Source organism: Heloderma suspectum, chromosome 1, assembly GCF_057233095.1.
Source record: "Heloderma suspectum isolate Gila_16-S chromosome 1, 16-S_ref, whole genome shotgun sequence".
Classification (NCBI taxonomy): Eukaryota; Metazoa; Chordata; class Lepidosauria; order Squamata; family Helodermatidae; genus Heloderma; species Heloderma suspectum.
In genome coordinates, this window is record NC_139458.1 from 63,998,104 (window position 1) to 64,023,118 (window position 25,015).

Below are 25,015 nucleotides of genomic sequence, written 5' to 3' on the forward strand. Positions count from 1 at the left end.
TTCTTGTGCACTCTAGCAAAAATAGAGATGCTTCTTTTTATCATTTATTTATTTCCAACATATTTACACTGATTTTCTAAAAAGCACACAAAGCTGTGAACAATAATACCTGTAAATATTTTTTTAAAGTAAAGCATCAAACCTAAAGCAACTTAAGCACACGAATATACAAGATAAAGTCATTCCTTAAAGTGTCAGCATTTTATATAACTGTTCTTATATTAGATAAATACATGTGTAAATATTAAATAGAAGAAATTTAGGTACTAGCAATAGGTACTAGTGGGATCAGATCCAAAACGAAAATCAGCAGAGATTTACGTTCAAGTAAAGTAGCCCATGAGTTTATCAACATGGCTCAACAGTTCAGAGATTTAACTAGGTGTTTTCAGAGATCAAGCTGCAGCTCCCCATTCAAGCTGGTTAAAGCAGTTGGGGAAGATGTGTTGAAAGATACCAGGAGTAGTCAGGAAACAATCTGGGAACAAGCAAGGCTGCAAGGTGAGAGACGTTTACAGACAGCAAGGGCCATCAGTGCTGGCTGGTGTTCCGATAAGGATGCAGGGGGTATCTAGAACTGTTTACAGGGGTACAGGGTCAGCAGGAGACAGCCAGTTTGTTCAATACAGTCATGCTTAAGTCATTCCTCTGCTCCTGGATAGTTCAGCTGGGTAGAGCTGAACTATCCAGCTCTATCCCCAGGATCATGAGTTTAAAAATAGCTAGTGTTTACAGAAAGCTGGCTGGGCTCTAGTATTTGTTGAGGGAAAAATCCTATAGTGGTGTGTAAATCATTAGCAAATCAACAGATTTCTAATGAAAATGGGGAGGTGAGGGGAAGAAGGCAAATGCTGGACTGGATCTCTTTCCAGTTCCACAGACTTCAGCTGGGCTAGGCTGCTGCTGACAGGATGTTTCCTCTGCTCTTAATTTGTGCACCACTACAACTAAAAACAGCATAACATGGCACAACATGGATTGTCAAATAACTCTGTGCATCCACCTATGTGAAGATGTGGAATTGTAGAAGGTTATGCCTGGGCACTGTATGAACAATCAGACTTAAGACCCAATTATTTGACCCTTAAAGAAACAAGAACCCTTAAAGATGCAAGCACATTTTTAAAAGATGCAGTGGTTGTTTTTTCAGTATCTGAAGAATTCTTGCATTGCAGGAAATTGTATTAAAAGTACGCTTAAGATTTCATACTTTCCTTTGGTTCTAAGACTTTGAGAGAGCTTGGCTTCATTGTTAGCCTTTTCCTCTTTAGCTGTAGAAGGACTTATCATTCATTGGATTGAAAGCAAAGCCTCTTTTGGTGATGAATGTAGCCACCAAGCCTACCTACATGACCAGTTTTGGAGCTACTGGAACAGGTAAATTGTCATTCTTTTTCTTTGATCATTTAGCCTGTAGGCAACACATCTACAATATTTGTGTTCTGTGTTTGGTAGTTGTTAGCTGCTTTGGACTTGCCACTTCCACAAAAGTTGGATATAAATATTGAGAAGAAATTTAATGAATTTCCCCTTCATAACTCACCATTCCTCTGGACAGCACCAGGTTTATTTATTTATTGCATTTATATCCCACCTTTATAGATCTCACATTGCCCCTATGTGAATTTTTCATTACATAGGCATAATATGTGATCCAGAGTATTTAAGATTGAGACCCTGAGGCATTTCATGAGGGTTCTCAATGGCTTTTTGTGGTGCTGACCAGTTGCCCACACCTCCAGAAAGTTCTGCTTCTAAGCTAAAGAAATGAAGGGCAAGTATTTATTTAATTTGGCCCCTAATTTTACAAGCCCCCTTTTTAATATTTCATCTGCAGGAACAGTTGCTTGCCTTCATTCACCTTCACTAGAAAGGTACCTACAGGAAAAAGCAGATTTATTAAGGGAACTTAAAAACTCCAGTCCCTTTGTCTGGTATACTAGAGACTTTGGTTCTAGTGTCCACTGCACATTTTGCTTGTATGCACCAGGAACTAAAGCAGTACCTTGTGAGTCCTCATTTGAGGAAAAAATGCAAGTGACTTGTGTTCAAACCTCAGGTGTTTCTAGAAAATGAGAATGAGGTCAACAATGCACATGATTAGTGTTTATGTTAATGTAGCAATTTCTTTGGTCTCCACCAAAGCTTGTAGGTGCTACTGTACATATCTGAATAATTCCTTGCTTCCATTTTTGGGAGAGGCCATCACAGAAAAAAGGACACTGGGGTATGGTGTACCCTTTTCTGGAATATGGTGTACCCTTTTCTTATTCAGGTCTCCTCAAGGAATATGTCTGAGGTTTACTTCATGACCATAATAATGATCTTGTCTTCTTCTGTATTTAATTCTTCACCTGCACACCTTTATAAAATCTGCAACTGAATAAGTGAGGGGGAAAAAACATCAAGTCATTTGTTGCAACAGTGGAAAATCCTTTTTCTGATTTCCATATCACAGCCATATATTCCTCATTGTCTGATTTTTCTATATTGCAAATTGTATCACCATCATATTGAGAGGTGTTTTATGAAAACAAGACTACATCCCCCTGTTGAGGCAGATTTTGCAAGCTGAGTATGATTTTTTTCAACATAGACAATGACCATAACTTACAGTCCTGCCATATGTTCCTGTCAAATACTATTGCAAGTCTCTGCTACTGCCAATCTCTCTCTTTCCCAAACAGCCCTATTTCTTGCTTGACCCTTTTACCTTGTCAAGAATCCTGCATCGCAGCTTCTAACAATACCGATCTTCCCCTCTTCTCTTCATACTTTTCACAGGCCCTCCTCTGCTGTACAACTCACATTTGTTCTTTTTTTTCCAGTCTCCCCAGCCCAACATTAGTTCTTTCTGTCCCTCTGCCAAGCTCACTATCCCTAAGTATCTATTAGTTTGAAACTCTGTAGAATGTTCTACTGCTTCTGCCTTCATTTTTTGCTAGACTCTCCCATCTTTTTCAGAAGAGTAGAAGAAAGCGAAAGGTTTTTAAATATCTCTTAGCCTACTAAAATTCATGTCTGAACAATTTCAGAGACATTTATGGTGAATATATAAAGCTGCCTTATACTGAGTCAGACTATTAACCTGTCTAGCCCAATATTGTCTGCTTTGACTGGCAACTGGTTTTCAGGGTCTCTAGCACTGACCCTTCCTTAGCCCTGCTGCCTTAGTCTAGGAAAAATATAGTTTGACATGGACAAAATTGTAACAGAAGCATTGAAAGTGTTTTCTACTCAGAAAGAATAGCTGATTATCATATCCAAAAGCTGCCGATTGAAGCACGAGAACACCCTCAAATTAGCATTTCAAAATGGCAACTATGTGCTAATCTGCAGTTAAATGTAATTTCTTCTTAAACGTTTATTTTTCAATTTTGTAAGGTCGCACATACTAGTAATTAATTGTAAAGGTCTAAGGCCTGGCGTGCTATGGTCCATGGGGTCACGAAGAGTCGGACACGACTTAATGACTGAACAACAACAAGAAATGTAGATGCCCAATGTAGGAACATGGTATTACATTTATTATACATAATAACCATATTATTTGTAATATTTAAAAAAGGATGTGTGTCTGTCTGTCAGTGCCATAGTGCCAAGACTATGAAACATGGCATGCATAAGATAGTCCGAGGGGTGTGTACCTCAGGGTTATTTGGTTTTTAAAATGCATTACTTAAAATTAATTAATTTAAATGTGTCGGTGTGCTTAAAGCCCGAAGAAATATCTTCAGTCGCTAGTTGGCAAATGTCCCTAACCAGCACATAGTTTTGCAGTTGAATCACTTTGAAGCCAGGGAGATTAGTAAGTCAGGAGACGGAGTTATATGTTCTCTCCCACACATACACCCCGCCACTGTGGGCCAGTCCCCCCTCCTCAGGAGAATGGAGTGGACAGACCCCTGCCTCAGGGGGCTGTAGAGATGCATCAGTGTTGGTCCATACCTACAAGTGCCAGTGGGCACAGCTTTACTCAGACAGAGGAAGCACAATGTGTCCTACTCTGGTCACTGCATACTTTTGCTTGAGGCTTTCGCTAGGGCTATTCCAATCTGTGTAAAGCTGGACCAGTTTGCTATTAACGAATAATAAACAAATAACTAGGTTATTAGCAGTTCCAATGAATTTATTTGTCAGAAATTGATCGTCCTTCCCCCTTCGCACTCAACACCACAAGGAGCCAAAACTTCAGACTAATACTACTTTATTTTGCTAGAGACTAGACTCTTTACAAATGCAGATTCCAGGAAACTTTCAGACTGCCTCAGGGCCCTAAACAACTAATCTGCAATCCCTAATTAAAGGAAATGAACAGGAGGGTAGTGAAGTTGCCTACAGTATGGGCGTGAACCTCGCAGCCAGACTTGCTTCGCAGTGATGCCCGTCCCTTACAGTGGCCCCTTCCTACATTGGCTTCTGAAAGCGGCTATCCTGGCAGAGCATCTGAGCCCTGCCACTAACTTTTCCCGCTTTGCGATGTGCCCTAGCGTCTCTCAAGTCATGCCCCTCTTCCTCCTCCTCCTCAGAAACTTGAGTTCTAACAGTGGATGGAGGGGGCAGGGACTCGGCCTGGGTCATCTCTTTGTCAAAGTCTTCGGAGGAATCTCTTCCAGAATCTTGGCTCGCTAGGGAAGGTCCCTCCCCTGGCCTCTGATCTAGCTGCTCCAACTCTGATTCAGAATCAGAGCTGTCAAATGTTTATATTTAATATTTATTTACAATATTTATAAACTGCGCCATATCTGGAACAGATTTTGGAGTGGTGAACACACAGAATAAAACAGTAAAAGAATAAAAAGATTAAAAACACCACATTAAAATTATACTTGTTTAAAAACACAGTGCCAATAAAAACTGTAATTGGTCAATTAAGGAGTGTCCCCTGGAACAGTGCTGTTTTCAGGAGGCGCTGGAAACAACTCAGTGTTGGTGCCTGCCTGACCTCCAGGGGCAGGGAATTCCAAAGAAAGGGGGCCGCCACGCTGAAGGTTATTCTCCTGGTGGACTCCAATCAGGCCATAGGTACATATGGCAGAAGCACATGTTCAGTCATCTTCACTTCGAGACTTGCACAATTTGCGCTCTAGCTGACGTCCAGCCTGTTTCATTGCCTGTAGCTCCCCATTATACCAGGGAGCAGAATGGGTACCATAGCACTAGAGAGGGCACTCAGGTGCAATCGAGTTGATGGCCCTCCGCATCTCACTGTTCCACAGTAAGGTTAGGGCCTCAGCTGGATCACCAGCTTTCTCCACTGGCAAATCCCCAAGAGCATTCAGAAATCCACCATATTCCATCAGTCTCCTGGGGCAGACCATCCCAATGGGTCTCCCACCCCTGCAGGAGGGAAGTAAGGCCATGAGTTCAAATGTCACCAGGAAATGATCTGACCATGACAATGGGGTTACTGGGCAGAGGAAGCATTTGTGACACACAGACTCCCTAACCCCTGTCTCTCACCCAGGGCTAGCAACTGCTGAAAGTAGCTGCTATTATAGGAGACCTCTGTTCTCACCCAGAGAACCTCCCCCGCACACACAACAGATATTAAACAGCACAAACAGACGGAGAGGTAAGGAACAACCAAAAATGTGGGACGCCCCCGCAGCATCCCAAAGGGGCAGACCAAAGGGGTGCGCTCCCTTTGGTGTCACCCCCTTTGGGGATGCCCCTGCCAGGGCAGCCTGCTGGTGGCGGCCTGCCACCGCACAGCGGGGCTGCCTTTATCTCTCTCAGAGGCCTGTGGCTGTCCAATGTCTGAGAGAGAGCATCCTGCCTCGGTGAGAAGGCCTCCCGGTGGGTGTTTCCGCTCAGTACCAACGAAGGTTGCCAGAGGAGGCAGTGAGCAGTTCAGTTGCAGAGCAAGTTAAGGCAGCAGAGTTCTTAGAAGCCGCAAAAGCCAGTCCTCTCCCCACAGTTCCAACTCCAGCTCTCCTCACCAGTCACAAACAGAGTAGCCGGTCCAGGAGCTTACATCTCCAGGAGCTTACACTCACCCCTGACACTGTTTATCACAATCATACTCCACCATCAAACCGGTGTCACAGTTGAGCAAGGTAAGTTGAAGGCAAGGCAAGCCATTTTGTTTGTATCCACAGCACAATATTGAACACCCTGAAAATGATTAGTTTCACCTGATCATTTTTAGAACTCATTCTAAATCTCGAGCCATATCAGGTATTTTTGGCCAGTACATCTGATTCTTCAACCCCAGTCTTCAGCATTGACAGAGTGTTAAATCGACTTTCACTGTAGGATTCAGAAGTATGTGCAAAGGCTGTGATACTTTGTGGCTGCTGCTGTTGGGGGCAAATGTTCAAGTGTGACAAAGGATTTCGAACACAGTCACAATCATGTGGTAGCTGCAGTCATCCCATACTATGGAATGTATCCTCTCCATTACAGGTGATCTGCATTGTCTGCAATAGAAAAACAGACATACTCCCTGATGTGTCGGTGAAATCAATACCTATGACATTGGCAGCATGGCATTCAAGTTGTTTCACCTCATTGTACGATCAGCAAACCCCAGTTGAATGGAGGGTATCAATGAGGTATCTTGATCTAAAATCACGATAACAGCTGTACCACTAAACCAAGCTGTAGAGCAGCTTGTGGCTGCATAATGCTTTGTTTAACTGAACCAATTTTTTCTGGACACATCCTGTCCTACAAAGAGCTTCATCCACAAATGCTTCAGACTGTTTGGTGGATATTTGAGTGCTTGTTCTTCAGTGAGATAATTTAGACTGCGGTATACATCTTTAAAACTTGACAACTGAGACTTGATGTAGCTTCTGATGAGTTTCTGCAGTTTCAGTTACATGTATCTAATGTAGGCTGATATCACATTTTTGGGATTTTGCATCGTATTCTTGCAGATATGATCAGATGTTTCTTTCCAGGTCACCACATCAGCCTTACCACTTTTACCAATACTGTTCTCGTAGTGTTCTATAAGCTTGCATTTGATGTGTCTTCTGTTGTATATCACCACCTTCAATGAATAAACCCATCAATGATATGAGTTCTGCAGTACTCAACTGCTCTGTGGATACAAAAAATGGCTTGCCTTGTTCAATCACTTTTGGTAGCTGCCAAGTTAGTGCATGTGACAATGGTCTGACAGTGGAGTATAGAGATAGTGGGAAGGGTCTGTCCACTCCATTCCCCACAGTAGTGCAGGAGGGAGAAGCCATATAACTTTGTGTCTCAGCCTACTAATCTCCCCTGGCTTCAAACTGTGTCAGCTACAAAACTATATGTTGGTTAGGGACATTTGCCAAGTAAATGTGCAGTTACACTAAAGATGTAACTGCAGGCTTCAAACACATGGAGACATTTAAATTAATTAAATCTAAGTGTTTAAAAAACCAAACAACCTTGAGCTGCACACCCCTCAGATCCCCTTAATATATGTGCCAAGTTTCAGGCATCTAGGTTTCACAACCTTGGCGCTATGGCACTGACAGACAGATGATTTAGCACCAGGTTTCCCACAAAGATGAGGTCCATGATAGGTGAGTGGCAGCCCCTTTCCAGCTGTACTCCAAGGTCTGACTTTTAATAGATCACAGCAAGGGAACTGCTCTGCTATGAAACCTTGACCTGGAATCAGGTTGTCTAGAAATGATTTAGCACTGGGTTCCCCATGAACACATAGTGGGCTGTGGGCAAGGGGCAGCCCCCTTCTGGCCACGCTCCAAGGGCAGACTTTCAGTAGATCACAGCAAGGGAGCTGCTGTGCCACATATGAAACCCTGATGCAGAATCAGATCATATGATCTTGGCACTATAGAACTGAGAGACAGATACACATCATCATTTCTTATAACAGATAATACAGTTACTATGTATAATAAATGAAATACCATCTAGTCACTGAGATGTTACAAAATTGAAAAATAGAAGTTTAAGGAGAAATTACACTTAACTGCAGATTAACACATGGCTGCCATTTTGAAATGCAAATTTGAGAGTGTTCCCGTGCTTCAATTCTTGCAGCTTTTGGTTATGTTAATCAGTTATAATTTCTGAGTGGAAAACACTTGCAAACACGTTACAATTTTCCCCTTGTTCAGTGCTTTTTATCCATAACTTTCCTAGACTACCTCAGATCATTTTAGGTGGAGGAGCCATGGATTGAATCTAGGACTGTTTGCATGCAAAGCACTTCTTCTGCTACTGTGCTATGCCCACACCTGATTCAAAGCTGGCCATTTTTGCTCTGTAAGTTTTGCATGTGTCTATATGACAAATATTAAATGTGCATGAAAATCTAATGTGATATACTTTATTTTGTTTCTGGTTTAATCATATAGTTGAATTGCTACATAAATTTGTGCACTTGCATATTCTGCTATAATATACTAATAAGCACATTGATATCATCAAGAGACAGATTAAATAATAATTAGTAACTATGCTGTCAATAATGACTTACCATAAATAAAGATGCAGTCACTTTACTTTTTCCATTGTTTGTAAATCTGACTGCAATGTCTCTAGATGGTATTTTTAGAGAATCCCTGGAGAAACCTTGACGCTGTTATTATCAGAAGCAACTTTGCAACATTCAGACAACTCACTAACAAAATGTCTTCTTTGACACTGATATTAGAATAATGATAATTCCACATAATGAGAGCAGCATTTCTTCTACACTCTTTGAATACGAATAGCAAACCTTCCATCTACTGAAATCTTTCCTTATTTAATTGTAATTTTAATGTCTTTAGTTCCCTGCATATACTCAGAAAGAGGGAACAGTTCTTGTTAATCAATAGGCATGCTCTAAATTGGCCTAGTGGGTTAATTCTAATTAATACTCCCAAGTTCAGTTTGAAAAACAATGCAGAGTAACCCTAAATATGTTTATTCAGAAGTAAGTCATGTGTCGTTTAATGAGACTTACTCCTTACTAAGCCTGAAATTGTAAATGCATTCACCATTGAGAAGACCTGCTGTGTATCCTTAGTATTGCAGTTGCAATGCTGCCCTATGTACGCAGTTCAGTGGGACTTACTTACTTTTAGGACTGCATCTTAATTGCACCTGATGATGGTAATAAATAAATAATGTTACCAAGATGTTGTATTCATAGTGGCTAAAGGGAGAAAAATAAAGTTCCTTCTTATCCACTCTATGTTTGTGTGTAAAGGGGGGGGTGTTAAATACTGCAGAAGTTTATTTCTAACATCACATATGTACAAAACGATGGAAGACTGAGTTATTAACTTGGTGAGTACTATGGTAATAATGTTATCAGTTGATTTGTTGAAGTAAGGTTAAATTGTTTGGAAATTTTAGGGAAGGAAGACATCCTTTCTCTAGCATAATGTCAATATCAAGCAGTTTATGGGTTTTAAAAGTTGTATTGGCAGGATGAAACATAGTGGCTTAACAATCAGACTTAGTAGAAACCTTGGGAGTTGCATTTGTCAAGCATCTAGGAAAACTGTTCATGCATACCCAGTATCCAAAGCTTCATTGGCAGCCAAAACACAAAGAACTGAAAGGTCATTCTTCTTCCTGTAGTGTGACGGTTTGTTGACATATTTTGACACACTGGTACAATACTGAAAGGTTTTGACCTTACTGCAACACTTGGGGACTTAGGATTGGTTAAGCTATCCACTGCTCATGGAATTTTCCAAATTGTACACTCTCTCTCCTTCTCTTATCAGCCATGCCTGTCCTAGCATTAGTTAACTTGTTTCAGAAAATGGGCTTGAATTAATTCAGGGTACTACTGTCATTATTAATTCAAACTATCATGGGGGGGGATCATTCTGAATCTCCTTGCAGAAATAAAAAGTGGTAAATGTTAATGTTCTCAAGGCCTTCAGAACAGACCTGTGAGTAGAAAGTTCGCTATTTGTTTAAAGTTTATGTGTAAGTAGTGTAATCAAGATATACATTAAAAACAACTATTTAATGGATAATATATCCAAAATAGTATAGTTGGATCTTTGTTACATGTCTGAAGTTTAATAAGACTTGGATATACTACTATGAGTAACATGTGATTTAACAAACCGTTCATTATTTCTGAACACATAGTTTGAAAGAATATTTTTAGTATTTGAAATCGGATAACGTATCAGCTTCAACATGCTAAAGTTTGTGATATTAGTATGTTTAGGATATCTTCTTTCACTGTAGTACAAATTGTGGTGGTAAGACAACAGGAATAAATTCACATAATATGTGATTAAGATTGCATTGGCCAATAAATATCACTTTGGGGACATTTCTTTCATGTTGAACATTTTAATGGTATGCCAGATTTCTGAGACTTTACTATTTTTTTCTTTCCTTTTCCAAAAGTAAACAGTATTATATCTTTTGTTGCTTGAATTATGGATCTTTTCCTTCTATTCCTTCTAATAGTGTCACATCATTGGAGGCTATCCCATAGTACAGACAGAGCGCTTTCAGTTTCCATCTACATTACCGCAAGGCTTCAGCTCCAATTTCCTTGGTATTTCTCATTCAGATTAGACAAGCATCTAGGCTTACGTACGATAAGAGCTGACAGCATAGATCCTGCTATGTTTGCCAAAGGCCTGGTCACAGACACTCCACTATGTCAAAGAATGTCAACCCCCACAGACCTTACCTTTCAGAACTCCTTGTAATTTTTAATTGACATTTACATCTGACATTTTGAATGTACATCTTATTGTTGAGCATTTATCTACATATGAATAGTAAAAACAATTTTCTGTACAGTACCAAAGCATATAATTTTTATTATTTAAGAAGGTCGTTTTGCTTGCTGAAACTCAGGCCAAGCTACATTCCCCCTTCCCTTGTGTAATTTTATGAGTGCTTTCCTAATCAAATTACAAAGCTATGGCTGTGTGTGTGAAGAAAGAAGTTAAAAGTAATTGGCAAAAAAATAATCATGTTATGTGTAGGACATAGAAGGTGCACAGTTGTAATGCAGGAATCTACTTTAAAGCCATAGCTCCATTATTTGGGATTTTTTTTTAAAAAAAACACATGAATAACTACTCCAAATCACATTTAAAACACAATAGTTAAGAAGAAATAATATTTAAAAAGCATAATTTATTGTATGCTGTGTAATATTTTTCTGCAAACGTCTTCCAAATGTAAGTTTTTTGAGAATTTTCAAATTTATTAAATTAATAAGGGTAATTATCCTAAATTAGAATAAGGAAGTTCAGTTGCTCATAAATGTCAATAAGCAAAGAATTAACAGAAGTGGTTTGTCACAAACGATGCTGCTTTTCTTCTAATTAGTTAATTTACATTTTACAAATTAACAGTAAAATTGAAATAGAAGATATTCCAGCAGCATACCATAGCTTTACTGACCTGTATTTGTATCTGCCAAATTTAAGTTAATTAGAAATGTAGATGCTGTTTGTTTTATCTGTCACAAAGCTCATCTTTAAAAAAAGGCTATACACACTCCCCCCCATACACACACATTTATCATCTAAATAATAGTCTTCCCAAGATGGCAGCCTCATAATAAACTCTTTTCAGTGGAGTGATGGGTAATGAAGCTTGCTTGTGAAGGCAGCGAAAAATGTTGTCTAGCCAAATGCATGAATATGATGGCTGGAGAATCAGTGGACTTTCTCAGTCATCAATCTTTTTAGTAGCCTCTTGCACATCTGAATATTTTGATAGATGATCTAATAATTGAGTTATCTATCTTTCTAACTATCAGAGTTGCATAAAAATTATTCTCACATACTACTGAATATTAAATATATTGGACATCCAGTAAATTTTTCAAGAAAGGACCAGGTGTTGTAGGAAGTTTATGATATAAATTCCCCTAGTAAATTAATAAATGGAAATCTAGAGACTTAAACCTTTTGAAATTGTACAGAAATATAGCAAATACAGAATCAAGAAATTGATTTCCTTAAAAATGCTGTGATGTATGCCAGACAAGTAAAAGGAAGATGCAGAGATGGTTAATAGCTAATTTAAATGGTGTATGAGGCATAAAATAAAAAGTTTTATGGAATTTGTACCTAACTAATGGGCAGTGGTCTCAGATTTCTTCACATCTGATTTTTTTTCTTGCAATTTATAAACACAGAGCAAAACTAGATCTACAATAAGATTTTCCCCAGTTTTAACATCAAAAAGAAGATCAGGTCGGCACCAGTCATATCTTAATAATTTTATATGATGCATTGGAAACTTTATACAGGAGGAGTTATGGCAAAGCCTATATAAAGTATACAAAGCCATACACGATTGGTGGCCATGGTGGAGTAGCCATTGTCCTCAATTTTAAAAAAAAGCAGAATTATGTAAGGAATATACCAAATAAATTACACTACACCCAGTTATGTACTGGTACTGGTTTTGTAGTCTGAACAGTTCTCTCATCACCTTCATAATGTGATCTCATAGTTTACAGTAGCCTTCCCCACCCTGTTGCCCTGCAGATGTGTTTACCACAACTCCCATAATCCCCCAGCATGCAAGCTGGGGGTTATGAGACTTGCAGTCTGACATATCTGACAGGCAGCAGGTTGGAGAAGATGATTTAAAGCCAGGATAGAGCCTTCATGAAAGTCAGTGGCTCCAAAAATGAATAATAATATTTCTATAGCAATGGGAGAAGGTAGAATAATTCCTTAATATCCTTTCCAGTCATTGCACAATTTAAAGGATATGGGGATAGCACTACAGCAATGGCCTCTCTCTGCCTCACCAGCAATAGAAAGAAATACCTGTGTATCATATAAGAGCCAGTGTTTTGTAGTATTTCTCCTCCCCCCCCCCCCTACAGCTTTGTTCCAGAGCCTCTGTATGGGAGGAAAGAGAGGGGTTCTTCCTGATGCAGTCAAGGTACACATATCAACAAAAATGAAGCATCAGGTAGTAGTGCCTAACTTTCCTAGAAATTGCATGACCTCTCTGTGGCTGTCTGCATTTTCCAAACTATAATTTCAGGTGTCCATGTATATTTAGTTAAATTTCTTCTCTGGGTACTACAAAAGAAGTAAATTATAGACAAGGGTATAGCATGGATGCATAAATCATGCCCAGTATAAGCAGCATGGATAGACATTCAAATATATCTGCGATATTCACTACATGACCCATACAGCCAACATTGTTCTCTCCTGAGTAGCCCCCTTGCATTTATGCCTCTACACTTTGGGCAGGAATATAGCTCAGTGACAGAACAACGTGATTTGCATGCTGCAAAAGGGCTCAGGTTGAATCCAAGGCAATTCCAGTTGGGCTGGAAAGACCCCTGCCTGAAACTCGTTGCCAGTCAGTGTAGACGGTAGGGAACTAAATGGACCAGTGGCCTGCCTTTGTTACTCTTCTCCCATTTAATATTTTTACTTGACGTTAGAAGCAACTCCAGTAATGAGGCTAGTTTAGATCAGTCTGCTTGTTAAGCTGTTCTAAGCCACTGAGAGCAACAAGAGGCAGGACAGAGTGATGCAGGGATATAGAAAGGAGAACCTGCCTATACGGGAAAGTTGTCTCATGTGTATGCAATATGTACGTATGTTTGTATGTATGTATTTTATACATTCATATACCGTACTTCAGCCAAATGATTCCAAGGGCAGTTTCCAAAAGCAAATTATGAAATTGATAGAAAGCATGCCAAAATTATCAATTAAAACAACAGATTACATTAAAAGTCAGAAACCTGGGAGAATAAGGTCTTCAGCTGGCTTCCAAAAGGTAGTAAGGTAGCTGGCAGGAAAGCTTCTTTGGGAGACTGGGTGCCGTGACTGTTAAGGGTCTTTTCTGTTTCCCACTAAATAGCACAAAATTATATGGCATACATACACATGTTTTATGCCATGTTCATGAGATTTACATTGGCAGATGGAAATGTCATTCTAGACTTTAAAAAAAAAACCCACAATGATTACCAGGAGTTATGCAAACGAGTCCCACAATTTCAATTTCCTTTATTTTGATATCTCCAGATAAGGAATTTTCTGTCAGTGCAAACCAGAGAACATTCACTTGTCAGGAACCCAACAGATTTTGAACAACTGATTTTGGGTCCAGGCATAAAGACATTTTCCAAAATATAACTTAATACAGATTAATTGTTGTTCAGTCGTTCAGTCGTGTCCGACTCTTCGTGACCCCATGGACCATAGCACGCCAGGCCTTCCTGTCCTGCGCTCTCTCCCGGAGCGTGCTCAAGTTCATATTCATTGCATCCGTGATGCTATCTAGCCATCTCATCCTCTGCCGTCCCCTTCTCCTTTGGCCTTCAGTCTTTCCCAGCATCAGGGTCTTTTCCAGGGAGTTTTCTCTTCGCATTAGGTGGCCAAAATATTGGAGCTTCAGCTTCATTATCTGTCCTTCCAATGAGCACTCAGGGTTGATTTCCTTTAGGATGGACTGATTGGACCTCTTTGCAGTCCAGGGGACTCGTAAGAGTCTTCTCCAGCACCACAGTTCGAAAGCATCAATTCTTCGGCGCTCAGCCTTCCTTATAGTCCAGCTCTCACAGCCATACATTACTACTGGGAAAACCATAGCTTTGATTAGACGGACCTTTGTCGGCAAGGTGATGTCTCTGCTTCTTACTATGCTGTCTAGGTTGGCCATAGCTTTCCTCCCAAGGAGCAAGCGTCTTTTAATTTCATGGCTACAGTCACCGTCTGCGGTGATCTTGGAGCCCAAGAAAGTAAAATCTGCCACTGCTTCCATTTCTTCCCCTTCTATATGCCAGGAAGTGATAGGGCCAGATGCCATGATCTTAGTTTTTTTAATGTTGAGTTTCAAACCAGCTTTTGCACTCTCCTCTTTCACCCTCAACAAGAGGCTCTTGAGATCCTCTTCGCTTTCTGCCATTAGGGTGGTATCGTCTGCATATCGGAGGTTGTTGATAATTCTCCCGGCAATCTTAATTCCGATCTCTGATTCATCCAACCCGGCATTTCTCATGATGTACTCTGCATATAAGTTAAATAAGCAGGGTGACAAGATGCAGCCTTGTCGTACTCCTTTCCCAATTTTGAACCAATCGGTTGTTCCGTGTCTGGTTCTTACTGTTGCTTCTTGACCCTCGTACAGGTTTCTCAGGAGACAGGTAAGGTGGTCTGGTACTCCCATCACTTTAAGAATTTGCCACAGTTTGTTGTGATCCACACAATCAAAGGCTTTAGCGTAGTCAATGAAGCAGAAATAGACGTTTTTCTGGAATTCTCTTGCTTTTTCCATGATGCAGCAAATGTTGGCGATTTGATCTCTAGTTCCTCTGCCTCTTCTAAACCCAGCTTGTACTTCCGGTAGTTCTCGGTTCGCATACTGCTGAAGCCTAGCTTGTAGGATTTTGAGCATCACCTTGCTGGCATGTGAAATGAGCGCAATGGTGCGGTAGTTTGAACACTCTTTGGCGTTGCCCTTCTTTGGAATTGGAATGTAAACTGACCTTTTCCAGTCTTGTGGCCACTGTTGAGTGTTCCAGATTTGTTGGCATATTGAATGCAGCACTTTAACAGCATCATCTTTTAGGATTTTAAATAGCTCGGCTGGAATACTGTCATCTCCGCTAGCTTTGTTGTTACTAATGCTTCCTAAGGCCCACTTGACTTCACTCTCTAGGATGTCCAGCTCAAGTTCAGTGACCGCACTATCATGGCTATCAGGGACATTCAAATCTTTCCTGTATAGTTCTTCTGTGTATTCTTGCCACCTCTTCTTAATCTCATCTGCTTCTGTTAGGTCCCTGCCTTCTTTGTCCTTTATCATGCCCGTCTTTGCACAAAACGTTCCCTTGAGATCTCCAATTTTCTTGAAGAGATCTCTAGTCTTTCCCATTCTGTTGTTTTCCTCAATTTCTTTGCATTGTTCATTTAAGAAGGCCTTCTTGGCTCTCCTTGCTATTCTCTGGAACTCTGCATTCAGTTGGGTATATCTTCCCCTTTCTCCCTTGCTTTTCGCTTCCCTTCTTTCGTGAGCTACTTGTAAAGCCTCATCAGACAGCCACTTGGCTTTCTTGCATTTCTTTTTCTTTGGGACGGATTTCGTTGCTACCTCCTGAACAATGTTACGGACCTCCGTCCATAGTTCCTCAGGCACTCTGTCTATCAGGTCTAATCCCTGAAATCTATTCCTCACCTCCACTGTATATTCATCAGGGATATGATTTAGGTCATACCTGAACGGTTTAGTGGTTTTCCCGACGTTCTTCAATTTAAGCCGAAATTTTGCAAGAAGCAGCTCATGATCTGAGCCACAGTCAGCTCCAGGTCTTGTTTTTACTGACTGTATGGAGCTTCTCCATCTTTGGCTGCAAAGGACATAATCAATCTGATTTCGATATTGACCATCTGGTGACGTCCATGTGTAGAGTCGCCTCTTGTGCTGTTGGAAAAGAGTGTTTGCTATGATCAGCATGTTCTCTTGGCAAAACTCTATTAGCTTTTGTCCTGCTTCATTTTGTACACCAAGGCCATGCCTGCCTGTTATCCCAGTGATTTCTTGACTTCCTACTTTAGCATTCCAATCCCCTATGATGAAGAGGACATCTTTTTTTGGTGTTAGTTCTAGAAGGTGTTGTAGGTCTTCATAGAACCGATCAACCTCAGCTTCTTCGGCATCAGTGGTTGGGGCATAGACTTGAATTACTGTGATGTTGAATGGTTTGCCTTGGATTCGTACTGAGATCATTCTATCATTTTTAAGATTGTACCCCAGTACTGCTTTTCCCACCCTTTTGTTGACTATGAGTGCTACTCCATTTCTTCTAAGGGATTCTTGCCCACAATAGTAGATATGATGGTCACCTGAATTAAATTCGCCCATGCCTGTCCATTTGAGTTCGCTGATTCCCAAGATGTCGATGTTCAATCTTGCCATCTCATGTTTGACCACCTCCAGCTTACCTTGATTCATTGATCTGACATTCCAGGTTCCTAAACAATATTGTTCTTTACAGCATCGGATTTTCTTTTCACCGCCAGACACATCCACAGCTGAGTGTCCTTTCAGCTTTGGCCCAGCCGCTTCACTCTTTCTGGCGCTACTTGGAAATACCCTCTGCTCTTCCCCAGTAGCATATTGGACACCTTCCGACCTGAGGGGCTCATCTTCCAGCGTCATATCTTTTAGCCTTGTGATACGTTCCATGGGGTTTTCTTGGCAAAAATACTGGAGTGGGTTGCCATTTCCTTCTCCAGTGGACCACATTTTGTCAGAAAACTCAGAACCTGTCCGTCTTGGGTGGCCCTGCACGGCATAGCTTATGGCTTCACTGAGTTACGCAAGCCCCTTCGCCACAACAAGGCAGTGATCCATGAAGGGGAATACAGATTAATACTGTAGGTGTAAAATATTATCAACAGAAATGGGGAAAGGATCTACAACGGGAAATTTCTTCATAAGTTTAGTCTCTCCTTTTTGTACCTGGAAGCCAGTTTACTGTGAGCTCAGTGTTGAGAGAGAACTCTATAAAAATGGCAATGCAATGGCATTTAATGTCTTCAAAATTAGACAAGATCTATAACATTAGAAATAGTGACTGTTTGTATTGTGCTAAAAACACAATAGGTTTTTATTTGTGTGTGTTGCATGTGCTGCAGAGCTCAAGCATATTTGAAAAGGATTATCCAAGTAATATCCCTTACAAGTGTTAATGTATCTATAGACCTTCTTACAGGTCTTCTTATTTTTATACGATATAGTCCCTAGAAAGAAATATGAGGAAGAATTAAACGCGCTAGCAGTTGCTAGACTGGTTTATGTTTATGTAAAGAGATACCATCAGTACAAGAATGGTTGGGGCTGTGGTGGGATATTCTTTTATTAAATTGACACCGTTTTGTAATATTCTGCCTTTTGTAAATATATTTTATCTTAGAGAAGGGTTTTTATAATATGGAGTTATGTTTTGACATCTGTATACATTTATTTTTAAAAATTAAAAAGAGAAAAAGTGGTACTGAGGGCCTTACTCTTTGTTTTTAATACTCATTTTGAATCTAATTCCAGGTAGCATTAGTAGGTAGGACCCCTGTCTATCAGCTTAAGATGATGCACCAGCTACACTCTTTCCCGGAGAAGGCAGACCTAGCCACAGCCATTCATTCCACAGTAACGTCCAGGTGTCAGGAGGTTGCCCCTGCCGCCTTCTGAAATCCTCAGGTAGCCAGAATCAACACGCAGACAATAGGGCTCTTTTCCAAGGCTTTATTCCCATTCAACCTAATGACGCTTACAGATGCTAATTGCTTGATCCTATGAGCGAAACTTAAGAGAGCTGCCTACTCGGAGGTTCTAACCTTAGGAATCAGTTGATCTCCGTTTGGAGGGGAAGGCGGGAAACCTCTGTACTTATGAGCTAGGAGGAGAGAGTCCACCCTTTTCCCATGGGGCATTTGGGCGCCGCTGTTGCCGTCGTGCCAAGCAGGCAGAGCGCCTCCTCTCAGCACCCGCCATCTCCCGCTTGACGCTGCACCGGCGCCTAGCATCCAGAAACTGCTGTTGCTCCTCCCTCTCCCTGCCAGGGTCACTATCACTCTCAGGAATGTGTACCGGGAGGGGCTCTCCCCCTGGCTGCTCCTCTGAACAGCGCACGGGTTCCTCTCCCGCGGTTTCTATCTCTTCCTCAGAATCAGAACTGCTTTGGGGCTCTCTGGGCTCCGATCCAACACTGATACCAGGTTGGACTACTGTAATCTCCTCTACATGGTGCTGCATTTGAAGATAGAAGAGAAACTTCAGTTGTTGCCAGATAATCTAGCCATACTCCTGCGTGGAGTTTGCAACATGGAGGATATAATTCTGATGTTATTTCATCTGCCTTGGTTACAAATTTGTTTCTGAGTTCAATTCAAGGTACTGGTGCTAACCTCTATAGCCCAAGGACCAGGATACCTGAGTGAACATCTCTTCCCACATCTCCTTACATGAGATAAGATGGCAGGTGTCCCCCATCTTCAGATGGGGGGCAGGTGGTCATGAAAGACATACCCTCTTTATTTGTGGCACTGTGTCTTTAGAATAGTCTCCCAGCAGAGGTCCACCTGGCTCAGTGTCTGCCAGCCTTTCAATGGGTAGTGAAGACCTAGCTCTCTTTTATATATAAAAAAAACAAAGACACGACCGAGGTACTTTTGGTGGGAGACAAGAGGAGGCAGGGGGATGTTGACCTGGTGTTGAATGGGGTACAGCTACCCTTGAAAGACCAGGTCCGCAGCCTGGGGGTCATTTTGGACTCCCAGCTGTCCATGGAAGCTCAGGTGTCAGCTGTGAGCCGGACAGCGCTGTATCAACTCCATCTGATACGGCGGTTGTGCCTTCCCGACCATCTGCTCCCATTGGTAGTACGTGCCCTGGTCTCCTCTCGTTTAGACTACTGTAATGCGCTCTACGTGGGGTTACCCTTGAAGACAGTTTGGAAGCTGCAGCTGGTACAGAACGCGGCAGCTCGACTGATTAAAGGCAGCCGCCGGCGAGATCACATCACTCCTGAAGGACTTGCACTGGTTACCAGTTGTTTTCCGGGCCAAATTCAAGGTGTTGGCTTTGACCTTTAAAACCCTATATGGTTCCGGCCCAGCCTGTCTTATGGAGCGGCTCCAGCAGCACCAGACAGGCCACTTAAGAAGATCAGCCTCAGATGGCTTTCTCTCTGTCCCATCAGCCAGGACAGCTAGACTGGTGGGGAAGAGGGAGAGGGCCTTTTCTGTAGTGGCCCCCACTCTGTGGAACTCCTTCCCTAGGGAACTCTGCCATGGCCCTGCTTTAATGAGCTTCCGTCGTGCATTAAAAACATGGATGTTCAGGCAGGCATTTGGGGTGGGTTAGGGTATTTTAGAAAATGTTTTATTGTAGAATTTTATTGTTTTAAACTGTTTTATTGTATGCTGTACATCGCCCAGAGTGGCTGGGTGACCAGCCAGATGGGCGATTAATAAATTTAAGAAGAAGAAGAAGAAGAAGAAGAAGAAGAAGAAGAAGAAGAAGAAGTCAAGTGATTTTATTTTAAGTGATAAATATTCCTTTGTCATGAATACTCATAAGCTTCCCTGGATTTACATTTGAATTGTTACTGCTAGCTTCTCTGATGTGTGACATTATTAGTAAAACAAAGACCTTTGTTGTTGTTGTTGTTGTTGTTGTTGTGACTAGGCTTAGAGGATGACATACTAGCTGTGATGCTGGAACAAAGTTGTTGCCTGCTATTTTCTGAGAATTCCCTTATATCAAAAAGAGAGAATCTGCCGCAGGAGGATCTCTGTGGACATCCTGTTTGGGTGGCCTGAGCCTGTCTCTTCAGGTTTCATTCTTTAGGTCTGATGTGTAGTGAGTTCTTATCAAAACTAATACTATCTGAAGTACTAGGCTTCCAGTGGTCACACAACCAACAGCAAGATTTCTACAACGTGAGTAATATTACTCAAGACAGTATCTCCTTAAACTTGAGTGTTGTTTCAGGGTCTCTGTATCAGTTACATTTTCTAGCTGTATTTTGCTGAATATTTTGCTCTGAGTTTGTGTAAATGCATCACATATATTTAAACGCATGCACGCTTGTACTCTCCAAATTTAGGTATGGGTGTATTACATTTAAACTTGAAATTTCAGTCCCTAAAACGAATTATATATGACACTCAAGATAGGCTCATGCTGCATTTTTTAATATTTTTTGCTCAACGTTATATGGACTGCAGCACACTTGTTTGTATGCCACATCACGTTGAAAATTACTAATTTTTCTATTTTTTTCCTATGCTGTTTTGTTCTACTTCACAAAGAATTTCATTTCTCTTCTACCATTGTGATTATTGTTGCTAATGCCATGTTTTTTGTTTCCAAAATTATTTTTAGGATGTATACAATAAGTATAATTGTATAAATTATTTTAATAATACTTTTTAATAATATTTTAATAATAAAATAAATTATTTTAAATTCTAATTTAATAGGGCACCACAAAATATCTTACAGCAACAGAAAACATGATTGTTCTTAAATATCAGCTTTTAACTTTCAATTTCATTTAACATCTCTTTTTAAAACAAAGTATATGTGCTGATAGCTGAAGTCCAGATATGTTAAATCTGAGAACAGGCCACAGAATTTGAAACTTGTCAGCATATCTTTTCACATTCTAGCAGTCTTACTCAAAATTTGTTCATGATCAGAGAATCATGATCCTGAATAGATGATAACACTAAGGGGATTCAAAAATAACACATTTGTTTTGAATTTTGCAGCATGTGGTTATAGACTGAGGAGTTCTTGTTTTTGTTTCTCTTGGTTGTGCAGTGAGAGTGCCTGTAAGTTTTGGAGACCTGCAGCTCTAACCATGCTTGAATAAAGACAATGATGGCAGTGAGTTTCTGTCCAGAGTTAATCAGCTGCAGAATTTGTAAACTGCACATATGTCAGAGTTGAAAATGTTAGCACTCTAGTAGAAGCTTGAAAAGGTTAGATCTGATAAAAGCCATCAGCAGTTAAAGAAAGTGATTTATGGGACTGTAATGACACAAAATGCCTCATTTATCACTCCTATATAGATAGGTTAAGGTTTCAGTGTCATACTTTAAAAACTTGACCACTTAGAATTGTCAAAATAGGTCCTTAATTGCCCATCATGCATTTCAGTTTGAATTTCCCTGTCTAGATTTTCTTCTGAAGTTTTTTCTCATATTGCTGTTTTTCTCATGTTGCTTTCCATGTGGTTTTGTTTGATGTCATTCAAATTTAATACTTTTTGAAAAGTGTATTATTAGTTATGCAGACCTTTTTATTGGCTAATCCTGTGAACATGAATACTCACATATTGCTCATGTATGTTTTTATAAATGTATGTAGAACATGAAACAAAATAAGTTCAACTGTATGCTAGGCATATTTTACTAATTCTTTTAGCGTAATGCTGTAACGTGTAGCTATAATCAATTTTATACCCACCTGGATTTAATTATTTAACACGAATCAGTCAATGGAAATATTTCTATAACCAGTTTGTATGGACAACACATTAACAAGGCAATAATTCTCCATCCCCAAACTTGAAAATATCCATTTTGCTAGAAGAAGGTATATTTCCTGTCTCAATCTTCCATAAACATACATTTTTTTACTAGATACATAAATGTTGACTGTTGTGTTTTATATAAATATGTTTACCATTCATGTAAGATAGCCCAGCAACATTGTGACATTGGCATATTGCCATAGATCATTGATATCATAAGACAATCAAAGCAAAAGCTTATTAGTCCATGAATTATGTAAGTTCATTATGTGATTTCAACAGGGCTTTTTTAAATATAACACTGAGGCAAATTTTGTACTTGTGGTTGCTAAATTAAAAATGGTCTCTTTGCATGATTTTTAACGTGTTGTCTAAATGTCTAAAAAAGAAATGTGTTAAAATACCTTAATTACAGGGCAATAAGAAGAGAAAGCACAAGCCTTTTAGCATATCATCTTTTAACAGTTTCTATAAAAGATAAAGAAATCATTCCAGGCTGTCTTACATAGCTGTCAGAAAGACTAAAATGCAAGGTGCTCCATAGAGCCTTAAAGACTTTTCTGTGAAACAGATTTAATTTTTTAAAATAGATGACTATTTTTTAAAATAAAATCTCATGTTCTAAAGCAGGGGTGCAAAATGAGGCAGCATCCACAGAAAAAAGGGGAAAAATGCTGTAGGAACAGGCCCTATGGTTCCAACCATAGAACACTTTGCTCCTAAAGTGTCCTTAGGGAATTCTGGGAAGCAGTGCTTGAAGTCTCCTGCCTGCTTCCTAGGATGCTCTAGGAACAAGTTCATATGGCAGGAACCATAGATCCTGTTCCTAGCACAGTTCCCCCCTCCCCACCACCTTTCCCCCCTTTTTTTCTGAAAACATTCCAGGTAACAGAGTGTCAAATATCAGGCTCCTTCAGCAAGAGAGTGGATAAGAGGAGAGGGAAGGCTAAGAGCCAGAGCTCCTGGATGGCTGTGTGGTTTGAGAACCAAGATTTCTGGGAGGAGTGATCAAAGCAGGTGCCAGGGCTCTGAAAAGCTCTTCAGCAAGAGTTGAAGCATGCAAGTGGTGGGGGTCAGTGGGGGGTACGTGTGAGTGAGGTGTATGTTGTATGTGAGTTGTATGTGAACGTGTGTGTATGTGTGGGCCCAGCAGATACTGGATGCAGCCCTAGAGGTCAAAAAGTTTGTGCACTCCTGTTGTAAATGCATTAATAGGGATAAACGTTTTGTTACTATGGAAGAGGAAGAAGCAGCCCATGTATCTTTTATGTTTAGTAAACAGTGAGACGCTTAAACATTTTTTAAAACAATGCTGCCCTCAGTATGAACTTGCACTCTAGATACTACATATCTTGAATGGGTTGAGGAGGAAGGATTTTTAAAATGGAATTGATGAGGTGAAAGGGACCTTTCTGTAGATAAACTCAAAAATGATGGAGATTTTGTATACATTGTCCATATAGGTTGATCATATAAATATACTATTTAATTTAATATTTATTTATTTATCGCCCATCTGACTGGTCACCAAGCCACTCTGGGCGATGTACGAAGTATACAATAAAACGGTTTTAAAAAATAAAATTCTACAATAAAAACATTTTCTAAAATACCCTAATCCACCCCAAATGCCTGCCTGAACAACTATGTCTTTAATGCACAGCGGAAGCTCATTAAAGAGGGGGCATGGCGGAGTTCCCTAGGGAGGGAGTTCCACAGAGTGGGGGCCACCACAGAAAAGGCCCTCTCCCTCATCCCCACCAGTCTAGCTGTCCTGGCTGATGGGACAGAGAGAAGGCCATCCGAGGCTGATCTTGTTAAGCGGCTTGTCTGGTGTTGCTGGAGGCAACTCTTATACTAGCCACTATTGTCTTGATAAATATGCTTATTGTGTACATTTTGTAATATACTTACAATTGCAACCATTCTCACCATTAAGTATATTACCTTTGCTTCAGTAATGCCACTGATCCCATTTTTAAATGTGAAAATGCATTTATTTGCCCTTCTGAGCATAGTTATTTTAAAAGCTCAATTAACAGTGACTCTGAGGATGTAATTGAGCTAAACTGCTTTTTGCACACTAGAAAATGGGTAACCCAACAGTGTGAGAGTTGCTTAGAAATAACTTTGACTTGTTCATATTTTAAAGCTTGGCCCCTTTCCTCATCTGTCTCTTGTTCTGTGAAGGTTTTTGTAAGCTTGGTTTGCTCTTACCCCAGAGCAAGTCCATCAGTTACATTGACCAACTGGTTTGTCATAGCCAAGTACCAAATGAATTTATGTGAAAGTTACCTTTGTTTTTGTGGAGCTTGTTTTTCCGATAAATCTACTTTTCCGAAGTGATTTTCATCACATGCTTTCAGTAGGTTTGAAAACTCATTTTCTGCAAATATCATAGTTTTTGCTTTAGGTACAATTCTAATACTGAGATACAGTGATTTCTAAATATGTCTTTTTTTTTTAAGTCTGCTTATTTAGATCTTCCGAATCAAAATAAATGTGTTTATCAGAATCCCGTCTACCTGACTTACTGTTCATTTGAAATACTCAGTTTCTTTAGCATATGCATGAAACTGAAGAGAAAAGCATCTAACAAAAGCAAAGAAGACAACACTTGGATCCAGAGATGTCTTGCACAAGCAGAAAGGCACATACTTTTGCAGGGCTTGCAGAAGGCAGACCTGCCAAATTCTCCTGATTTTCCCCGACTCCATCACACAGCATTCCAGAAGGTCCCTTGATTCTAAAGAGTGGCCTTTGGGGGCTGTGGCGGAAGAGCCAGGAAAGCTTTGCACGAATGCACTTCCAGTTGTCCATCTCTAGATCCAGCCCATTGCATTTAGGATAGCTAATACTCTGGAAGACAGAAACAAAATTCAAAGTGATCTTGATAGGCTGGAGTGCTGGGCTGAAAACAACAGAATGAAATTTAATAGGGATAAATGCTAAGTTCTGCACCTAGGAAAAAGAACCAAATCCACAGTTACAAGATAGAGGACACTTGGCTCAACAGATCTAGGTACTTGGCTG

At 40.3% G+C, this 25,015-nt stretch overlaps 1 protein-coding gene and 1 long non-coding RNA gene across 2 annotated transcripts in view; one reads left to right on the top strand and one right to left on the bottom strand.

The window, feature by feature from the left end:
- The window catches only part of LOC146357293 (uncharacterized), a 534,301-nt gene that overhangs the window by 383,068 nt on the left and 126,218 nt on the right, over positions 1-25,015 (bottom strand). The window lies entirely within an intron of this gene.
- The window catches only part of CDIN1 (CDAN1 interacting nuclease 1), a 186,995-nt gene that overhangs the window by 110,020 nt on the left and 51,960 nt on the right, over positions 1-25,015 (top strand). Inside the window, exon 10 of the mRNA XM_084844521.1 lies at positions 1,272-1,377. Coding sequence (XP_084700647.1) covers positions 1,272-1,377 — 106 coding nt within the window. The remainder of the gene's footprint in view (positions 1-1,271; positions 1,378-25,015) is intronic.